General features: G+C 41.4%; 1 protein-coding gene across 1 annotated transcript; it reads left to right on the top strand.

The window, feature by feature from the left end:
* Positions 1-7,214: 7,214 nt before the first annotated feature.
* Positions 7,215-8,171, top strand: LOC103553945 (olfactory receptor 10J1). Its single transcript, XM_008524723.2, has one exon. The coding sequence runs from the start codon at positions 7,242-7,244 to the stop codon at positions 8,169-8,171; it is 930 nt and encodes a 309-aa protein (XP_008522945.1). The 5' UTR covers positions 7,215-7,241.
* The last annotated feature ends 2,501 nt before the right edge of the window (positions 8,172-10,672 follow it).

The following is a 10,672-nucleotide window of genomic DNA, read 5'->3' as shown; positions in this document are numbered from 1 at the left end:
GCCATAACTAGGTTGACCCACAACGAAGAATATACAACTATGTACCAGGGGGCTTTGGGGAGAAAAAGGAAAAAAATAAAATCTTTAAAAAAAATCATTCCATTAATTATTTATCTTATGCCTATTACTACATACATGAACCCTAGACAACTATGTCAGGCACAGGCTCTAATAGCCAGTTTACAACAGGTTAAGTTTAAATTTTGAGCAGCTTAAGCAAAAACCATTAAAAATGACTTATTATATATATTGCAGAATTGCAAAAGAAGAACCCTCATGTTTCAGATGCCTCATCTTTCAGATTCCATCCCATCCTCTCTCCCCAGACACGCTGGGTAGTATAACAGACTCTGCTGGTGCTCTACCCAGACCACCTTTGCTGAGCTGGCTCCCCCATCCCCAGCTGATGTGAATGTTGGAGTGCCAACTACTCATAGCTGCCCTCCACTCTGAAGAATTGCCATTAGCTGAAAGGGGGCTTTCTTAGAGGTGATACATACCCCGCTCCCATCCTTCACAAAGGGCAGTCCACAGCCAATACCTGAATGACACAGAAAGAACAAAACACCACTCACCTTGCTTCAAGATGGGACCAACTCCAGTGTGCAATTCTAGAGTCCTCCATTAGATCAGGCTGAAGTCAGACTCAAAATGAGACCACATCCTTGCTTAGATTTTTCCCCACTCAGTCTGTGTCTCTCACTCTCTTTTCTCTGAAAATATGCCCTCCATCAGTCACTTCCAATCCTGGGTCCCTGTTTCAGTCTCTGCTTCAAGGGAATCTGACCTAAGTCAGGTGGCATCTATATCTATTGGGCAATCACTTAGCCTCAACTCTTTGAGCATTCTCTCTGCATCTGTTGCACTTAGTAAAGTGCCTGGCACATAGTAGCTTCTCAATAATTATTTATTAAAATAAAGAATGATGGAAGGAAAGACGAAAGGAAGGAAGATAGTGGTGTGCAGATAAAATATAGTTAGCATCAGCAGGGAGCTCTTCTCCCTCTCTTCCTTTTATTATGTTATTACTTTCAGGCTGTTTGACCCACTTTGTAACATCCTCTTTTGGAACATTTATTGAATGCATCCTAGATAGCAGGCATTAATTTAAGCACTTTATTCATTTAATCTTCACTGTAAATCTATGAGGTAAGTATTTTATTAAACTTATTTTACAGATGAGAAACCTGAGACCTGAATAGATGAAGTAAATTCCTGAAGGTCGTATAGCTAATATGCTGCAGAATCAAAATTTAAACACAGGCCATCCAGCTCCAGAGTCCATACCTGCATTATAAGCTCATGATAATTATTTTAACCAGCCTTCTCTTTATAATAATTAAGGACCAGGAAAAGAAGGAGCTCTGAACATTGTGGATTTATACATAGCTCAAATCTTATCAAAATGCCCTTGGGTCTTGGAAGTCAGTCTGGAAGTTCAGAAATTATGTATTATAATATACTTTATCCTTGAATATCTTGGTGCATCTTTTTTCCACTCAGCACAACTCCAAAGATGAAAGGAGAAAGGAAGTCAAAAGTAGACCAAAGACCACTGGAGAATGGTAGGGCTCAGGGCCATCAGATTAAAAACCTCTGTTCCTATCTTCTTTCCCACAGTTATTGTTCACTCTGACTCCCTCCAAGAGCTGATGACCTGAAGTAGGAGATTCTTAAGCAGTGTGATTTTACAGATGGAGCCCAGGCTTTGGGGCCAGAGAGTCATGTATCCCAATCCCAGGCCCACCATTACAAGCACGTGATCTAGTGAAAGTTACTCAACCTCTCTGGCTTTCGTTTCCTGTTTGCACAGTAGGACTGACAATATCAACCTCCCAGGGTTATTGTGAGGAGTCAAAAATGTTATGGGCATAACATTTCCTGGCACATGGGATGCAGTGGAAGCACCTCCTCCACCACCTCTCACACACATTGCTCTCAAGGTCGCTCTGAGGTCAACATCATGTCACCCTTGATAGGGACATAGAGTTCAAGTTTTAACAACAGAGTGAATACCCTCTTCCCACAAAGTACTGACTTTGTAAGTTGGCTTCCCCTATAGTCTCTGATTCCATTTTCCAGTAAAAGAAACTTAACTATTCTCTCAGAGCCTTCTAAGAATTGTTTCCTGAATACACCTGCCATGTGTTAGTAAACCACTCAGCTGCCTCTCTGCATTTCTGCCCCAGATTCCCCTCCCTTTGCTCAACCCACTTATTAGCCTACCAACTACTTCTCATAACATCATTCCCTCTTCTCTCCTAGTTGCCTGAGAGTCACTGCAAGAAATCTCAGGATTCATGTGTACATCAGTCTTCATATATAGATTGAATAAACACATAAAAACATATGCAACTATATTTGAATGTGCCATAACTCATTTGAAAGTACCAATACTGAATTCATAGTTCTCTTTTTCAGAATTTATTTTTTTCTACCAAATGTACAAATAGTATATTATTATCCAACTATTTTCAAATTGGAGATTCACAAAATATTTTGAAATTCAAAAGGAGTTTTCTCATGCAAAAAAAATTTGGAGACTATAGCTCTAGGTGACAGGGATAGAGTAGGGGACAGTGTGAGAGTAAACATGACTTCAGTGCTGTGGGCTGAATTGTGTCCCTCCAAAGTTCGTATGTTGAAACCCTAACCTTCTATGCGACGGCATTTGGAGGTGAGGCCTTTGGGAAGTAATTAAGTTTAGATGAGGTCTCAAGGGTGGGGTCCTCATGATGAGATTAGGACCCTCTCACTCTTTGTCCATCATATGAGGCAACAGAGAGAAAGCAGCCATCTGAAATCCAGAAAGAAAGCTCTCACCAGGAACTGAATCTTCCACCACCTTGATCTTGGATTCCCAGCTTCCAGAACTGTGAGAAATAAATGTCTGTTGGTTAAGCCACCACATCTGTGATATTTTGTTATAGTAGCCCAAGCTGACTAGACAGTCAGGAACAATGTTGCCCTCAATTAAATCTGTGTGAGCCTTATTCAGGGCTCTAAAAGATTTCCATTGACAATTCTAAAGCATCATTAGCAGGTCTAGACCTGGGATGCTAAACTAATGTGAATGTCATGAATGAACTATAATAAGAACTACTTGAGGGGGCCAGCCCCATGGCCAAGTGGTTAAGTTCACGTGCTCTGCCTCAGTGGCCCACGGTTTTGCTGGTTTGGATCCTGGGCACGGACATGGCACCACTCACCAGGCCATATTGAGGCAGCATCCCACATGCCACAACTAGAAGAACCCACAACCGAAAAATATGCAACTATGTACTGGGAGCGATATCGGTAGAAAAAGCAGAAAAAAACAAAAAGATTGGCAACAGGTGTTAGCTCAGGTGCCAATCTTAAAAAAATAAAATAAAAAACTGCTTGAATCTGGCCCCCAAATAAAGCAGTCTGCAGAACTAAGGGAGTTGATAGCAGATTCTCTTGTCTGTTTTTCCAGTTTTGTTTCTATAGTCACCCCACATGTTCATTTCTGTCCAGAACCAAATTCTAGTAGATGTACTGTTGATGGCAAAGTGTGCTCCTCATAATGTCCCAACTGTAAAATGGAGATAGTACCACTGACGTCATAGGGTCATTTGGAGGATGAAGTGAGACAAAAACTTGTGAATCAGTTTAATAAACATTAGTTGATTCTGAAGCTGAATACCTCTTCTTTTACCCAGGCATCACATTTTTACACCATCTACCCAGCGCCTCATTTCCAAAATCTTCCTAATTTGTCCCAAAGCAATGGCATCATAAAGCATTGAGCTATTTTGCCTAACTCTACTCCTTTCCTCTTGAGACCCCATAGCCACCAATCATATCTATTGATGTGCCATTAATATGGAAATATTTTTTGTTTGGTTTACCTGTTACAATAGGAAGCCATGCATATTTGTAAATAATCATGGAGTTGGCATAAATGAACCTGGCAAGAGTAGTTAATGAAATGATTAGTTCTTTACTCTCCTCTAATCCACACATTGATTCAGATACAAGCCCTGTTGATTCATCTCAAATTTCTCCCACGTCCTGGCCTGACCTGTTATATCAGCAAGCCAGTTGAGCTCCCTGCCTCTTGTCACCAACCCCAAATCCACCTTCACACTGCTGCCAGATCAGCCTACGAGATCCCAGTGCTGAAGTATGTCCTTTTCTAGAAAAGAAGCAAAATCACCAGATGGATAGGAAGAGGGTGCAGGGAAGCTGGTGGTAAAGGCTTATGGTCCTTAAGAGGCCAGTTGCTACAGGACTTTGGAGCTCACGAAAAGGAAGAATAATTGAAATCACTGGAGAGGCCCTTAAAAGTGGCAGTTTAAATACTCTAAAACCTTTTGTAGCCCGTCTTGCTTTACCTACATAGTTTTTTTTCTGTATTCAACCTGAGTCTAATCCAGGACCGTCTCCTCCCTGTCCCACTTACATGTGGTATCCATTTCAGTTTATTATAATTGTCTATCACCTGCAACTAAACAGTGAGCTCCCCAAAGGTTGATGAAGCATCTCATTCATTTCTGCATTCCCAGCAACTAGCAACTAGCACGGGGCCTGGCATATGCTTAGTGCTTGAAGAATGAATGGGCACAGGTAAGCGCCACATGTTAGAGTAAGAAAATGCTAAAGAAGCAATAAATTAACTCATAGAACTTCTTCAGGGGGAAGTAAATTTGGAGTTAGGTCTTGACAGACTGGTAGAAGTTTGCCAAATGGAGGAAGAGAGGTAGTTCTGGGTAAAGAGAACAGAGTGTTCAGCAGCTCATCTCTGTTTCCCAGCCCCCAAGAGAGCATCCTCAGCTCTCAAGACTGTGTACTTCCAATTCAGAATGGCATGGGGCAGGAAGACAGGGAGCGAACTGTCCTCTGCAGAATCATGGCCATATTGGACTACTTTTATTCCAAAAACAAAACCAGATTTTTAACTGGGTAGAGTTCCTGCTTATAAGGAAAAAAGCCTAAATTTCCTGAGATCCAAGATGATATGGCTCTAAGCTTGAGCTGCCTAGATTTGTAAACTACACATTTCCAAGGCACAATGTGCTTATTTGAACAAGTACAATCCAACTAAATAAACCAGCTTCCTCTAAGGCTGTTCCTACTTGAAGCCAAAACTTCCCCCAGGCTCCCAAATCGCTAACCCTGGGATTGAGTAAATGAGCCCCACACATAATGAGGCCTCCAGGTATCTGCTGTCTGCATCCTCCCAGCCCCTTGGTGGCTCTCAGGATGTCCTCAGGGAGTGAGCTCCAGGACCCCCACTGGCTGCTCCTTGGAGAGCGTCTTCTCTGGCTTTGGAGAATTCTCCACAGAGGTACTAGCAAGGATGACTGCAACTCCCAAGCCTGACCACATTCCTGCTAGAGTGTGCTGTGCACTGTCTGCTCAGCCTCAGCCCCTGCCATCGGCCTGCATGGTCACCTTGCTCTTCCTTGTGCCTGCACACTGTGGCTATGGGAGCCCAACATTTCAATCTTCAGTCCTTGTCTTCCTCCAGCCCAGCTTTCTTGTTGTGACTCAGTACTAGACAGACACATGTAAGTGTCCTCTAGAAAAGGACCTGAAATGGGGCTTATTGCCCATGGACTGACTTTAATTTATTGTAATATAACAGCTCTTATCACAGCTGGAGGAGGTATTCATAAGGCTGTGTTTGCTCTTCCTTCCTTTGATTTCTTTGGAAGAATTATAGGCTCCTAAGAGTGGAGGATGCTAAGCAGGTCATAGCAGCCATTCTTCTATCTCAAGACAGATAGACTTCAGCCAGATCAGATGACGCTCAGGCCCAGGATTTCTCAGTAAACACCCTACTGGTATTTGGAATAGAACAATTCTTCCTCGGGTGAGATGGTCACATGTATTGCAGGACATTTAGCATCGTTAATTGCTAGCAGCACCTGTGCCCAACATTATAATAATCAAAAGCTCTGACACATATTTCTGATTTCTCAGTAGAGGTACCATACCACTCCCTGGCTGGACCACTGCCTAGTTGATACCCAGCAGCCTCACAGAAGATAAATGTCTTTAGCCACATATTTTAATGTCAAATGATTTTCCCTGTTGGGAAATATTTTCTGTTGCAGCCTTACTTTCTTTTAGCATTCTTAATGTAAATGATTCACAGCTGGTCACCAACTTCTTTTAAATAAATTTTTATAAACTTGAAGGAGGTCTCCATGCCTACTAACCTTCACCACTGATGTGATTTACTTTATGCAAGAAGTCTTTTTCTGAATATGCATAAGCAAACTAGAATATAATTTAAATACCTTACAGGAGCTTACTGTCTAATGAGACAAAAACATGAAATATTACATAAATTGGACTGAGCCCCATCCTTCAACAAAATGATGTATCTTTAGTGTAACTCTGTTTTTTATGTCCAGGGTCTGCCTTTGCTTTAGATAAATTTGCTGCATCTTCCCTGGTACCATTGTTTCCTTTTGCAGAGTAGGTGTATGCCTACTCACAAAGTTGTGTTGGCTATAAATTTGTCTTCTAGTTTAGGGAAAGTGAAGATGTAGCATAGTTTATAACATACGTGAGTCAGTGCTGTGAATCGTCAGCAGACTTCCATCATTCAGACAGCAGTGGGGAGAGGATGGTAGTTGGTTAAGATCCGCCTTTTCCTTCTTGAAAACAAGATGAACCTTTCTGAGCCTGCTTTGCTTCTGCTTCCTAAAGGATGTGCAAGGGGATGATTCAGTCTTGAAAGAAAAGAAGTCTCCAGTGAATCCTTAAACAAATTGTTTTCAAGCATCAAATTCATGCATAATCCTGAGCTGGAGAGATACACAGATGCAAAAGGTATAAGGTCACAGTGTTTGAATGAGGACAGTGCTGTACTGATGGGGGTAGACAATAATCCAAATAAGCATGAGAACTTCAGAATATATGTGTTAATGGAGGACTGAAAACTTGATTTAGTCTTTGAAGAATGAGGAAGATTTAAATAAGAGAAGAAAAAGAGGAAGAGTAGAGTGAAGTGGGAATGTGCATGATTATACAGTGGGGGGAAAACTTATATGATTCTAGGATGCATAGGAAATTGTAATAGACAGTTACAGGGTAAAAATATTTTAAGTTAAGTAAACACAGAGATTAACTTTAATCCACTGGTAAGTGTATCCCCAGGTTTATAGCTGAGAATTAAACTCAATCAATTTCAGAAATGTGCTTAAACTGCTTTACTGAAATTTTTACCTTTTATTCTCCTATGTTTCAGATTTAGTCACCACTCAATGAAGGGAGAAAACCATACCCTCATAACTGAGTTTGTTTTCCAGGGTTTCTCAAGCTTCCATGAGCACCAGCTCACCCTTTTTGTGGTGTTCCTTGCATTCTACATCTTAACCTTAGCAGGCAATGTAATCATTGTGACCATTATCCGAATTGATCATCATCTCCACACTCCCATGTACTTCTTCCTGAGCATGCTGTCTACTTCAGAGACTGTATATACATTGGTCATTCTCCCAAGGATGCTCTCCAGCCTTGTGTGTGTGAATGAGTCCATCTCATTGGCAGGTTGTGCCACTCAGATGTTCTTTTTCATAACCTTTGGTATCACTAACTGCTTCCTGCTCACAGCAATGGGTTATGACCGCTATGTAGCTATCTGCAACCCCCTGAGATACACAGTTATTATGAACAAGAGGGTGTGTGTCCAACTGGTGTGGGGAGCCTGGAGCATTGGGCTGATTGTAGCAACGACACAGGTGATATCTGTATTCAGGTTACCTTTCTGTGCTGCCAAAGTGGCACACTTCTTCTGTGACATCCGACCTGTGATGAAGCTCTCCTGCATTGATACCACTGTTAATGAGATCTTGACTTTGATCATCAGTGTGCTGGTGCTTGTTGTACCTATGGGTCTGGTTTTCATCTCTTATGTCCTCATCATCTCTACCATCCTCAAGATCGCCTCTGCTGAGGGCCGAAAGAAAGCTTTTGCCACCTGTGTTTCTCATCTCACTGTGGTCATTGTCCACTATGGCTGTGCTTCCATTGCCTACCTCAAGCCCAAGTCAGAGAACACCAGGGATCAGGATCAGCTGATTTCAGTGACCTACACAGTCATCACCCCCCTACTGAACCCTGTAGTGTACACCCTGAGGAACAAAGAAGTCAAGGATGCTCTGCTCCGGGTCATTGGCAGGAAGCTTTCCTGATGACTGGGGAAGAGTTCTCCTGAGGCTCTTAGCATCCACTCAGCAGAAATATGAGTAGAGCCACACTCCCTTGGCCTCAGAGATCTGCCCCATAAGGAGAAGACAAAGAGAAAAGCAGCAGCATCCAGCTGTCTGAAACCTTTAAATAGAACCCCTACATGAATTGCTAGCTCTGTTTTTGTGGATAAACAGATAAATGAGAATAAGATTTGCCTGAAGAAGAGTTAGGAAGCGGCGTTGTCCAAGGGTCTATCATTGACCTTTTGGGTTTTTTGTGGCTCTCCACTTAATAAAAGCAACAGAAGGAAAACAGAATCTAGGACATATATTTTTCCCTATATTCCCTTCCTTCCTACCTCAGAGCATGAGGATTTCTCAAACTGGAGTCCCTGTTGGAATTTGTTTATATATGACATATCGAGTAATAAGTGACTGTATGGACAGAAAGAGTGGTCTCAGGATGGGCTAGCCCAGGGAAAATAGATTTCCTCTCTTTGTTATTTTAATTCATCCCAATTTTTAGCAAAACTGCTTATCGAAGATGGTAACCATAGATGGTTTAATTAGAGATCCAGACAATTCCAGATCTTGTTAGTCATAAGGACAGACTTTTGAAGGCTCATTCCAGAATCCTCCTGGGTGAGTTCAGCTGTTGTTAATTCAGAAAGCATGTAATGGGCAATAGTGATGAGCTAGGCTGGCTGCTGGATCCTCGGGAATGAAAGATGAAAAAATCCTAATTACCTGGCTTCAAGAAGCTTCAAGTCTAATAGCAAAGACAAGCATTTAAAGTTGTGATTTCAATTCTTTATAATAAGTGGTATATATAAAAGATTAAAGGAGAATGAGAGGGAAGGAAAAAGATAGGAAGAGGAACTCTGTTGAAGATGTCAGGAAGTCTGAGAGAGGAGGTGATCTGTAATCTGGACTGGTTTTAAAACACTTATAGGAGATTGTCTGATGGACAAGCTGTTGGAGGAAAAGAATTCCAAAGAGAAGAAACAGTATATTCACAGGCATGAAAGTAAGAAGAATGCTCAGGAAATGAAAAGTGATTCAGTCTGCCGACTCCAGGGCGTAAGAGGAGGAAAGGGAGGGAGATAAAACCGGAAGGGTAGTTTGGGGTTATATTATGAATGCCTCATGTACTGAACTAAGGAATTTTGGCTTTATCTTTTAAACAGAGAGAATCACTCAAGATTCAGGAAAAGTAAGATTGAGTTTATGAGGCATCTATCTAAACTTTTGGCATCCTTAATATCCTTACTTAGCTCCACTGAGACATATAAGAAGTTGTATGGATCTACCGACTCTAAGACCAAAAAATCATGGAGGAAAAGGGAATGTGACTAGAATATTTGGAGGTAATAACATAGAAATAATGACTTACGTCTGATGAGGCTGAACCAAACAATCAGAGAGAGCATGGAGCAGAGGCTGATCGAGGATCATGATGTAGATTTGGAGTGTGTGGTTCAAATGAGTGCCCAGTGAAGGAGAACAAGGTCTTCCCATTAAGTCAAGGACTAGGCTGGACCTCACAGTCACACCTTCCACTAGAATCAAACGGTGGGCCCATTTCTCAGAAAAGCCTTCAAAAGAAGGTAAAGAGACCCAAACGTATCTGCTCTCCAGACCATAACAGGACTAACAGGCCCTCTCTCAGGGATAATAGAGGAAATGGCAAAAATCAAACTATACCTAAAGTTCTCCAAGGATATAAGGTGACTAGAAGTAACTAAGAGAATTTGGTAACTGATAAAGGAAAAGATGGAATTATTAAAAGCAAAGTAATGCAGGCAATGAGTTTGACGGTCATTCAATAAACATTCAAGAAGTCTTTACTAAATACCAGATACTGTGCTAGACATGGAAAATACCAAAATAAGCCCTGCACTGTTCCCTGAATAAAGGAGTTCCTAGTCTTGCAGAGGAGATAGTCTTATGCAGAATTCACCATAGTGCAATGTTTTAGAGAAATGGACAAAGTATGCTTAATATCTAAGTCAAAGCTGTAAACCTTGAGATATTTCTTTGTGATCTATATAAAGCTAAACCTCATCAAACTGAGAAAAGGCCCTGCCTACTGGAATTCAGTGAAATAAATGTGTGTTTTCTGGGCAATAAGGCTTTTGTGATCTATGTGTGGGGCCATCTCCTGTGGCCAAGGACTATGCAGCTCCTGACCAGCAACACTCAGAAAACCTTATCATTGTGGACTTCTAGAACATTTATCACCCGGGTTTTTCAGAAATCTTGTTTGAACAGAATAGATTCACAGTCAGACATTATAGAATCAGATGTTTTCAACAGCTCTTCTTACTCCATCAAACAACTGGCCACAGAAGTTTTCCTGTGATCTGCTGAATGGTTGCAGCATCTCACAGAATATTTGGCTGGATTAAACAACCTGAGAGGAATCCTTCATGTTCCCTGGAATTATTTTGGTCACTACTCATGCTCAGTATCATGTTATGGCAAAAACCTCTTCCATAAAGTGG

This window comes from Equus przewalskii, unplaced genomic scaffold, assembly GCF_037783145.1.
Source record: "Equus przewalskii isolate Varuska unplaced genomic scaffold, EquPr2 ChrUn-6, whole genome shotgun sequence".
NCBI classification, from domain to species: domain Eukaryota; kingdom Metazoa; phylum Chordata; class Mammalia; order Perissodactyla; family Equidae; genus Equus; species Equus przewalskii.
Note: the sequence above shows the minus strand (reverse complement) of the source record. Positions and strands in the feature narration are given on the sequence as shown.

Coding starts and splice junctions, on each gene's coding strand:
- LOC103553945 (XM_008524723.2), top strand. CDS start 7,242: ATGAAGGGAGAAAACCATACCCTCATAACTGAGTTTGTTTTCCAGGGT.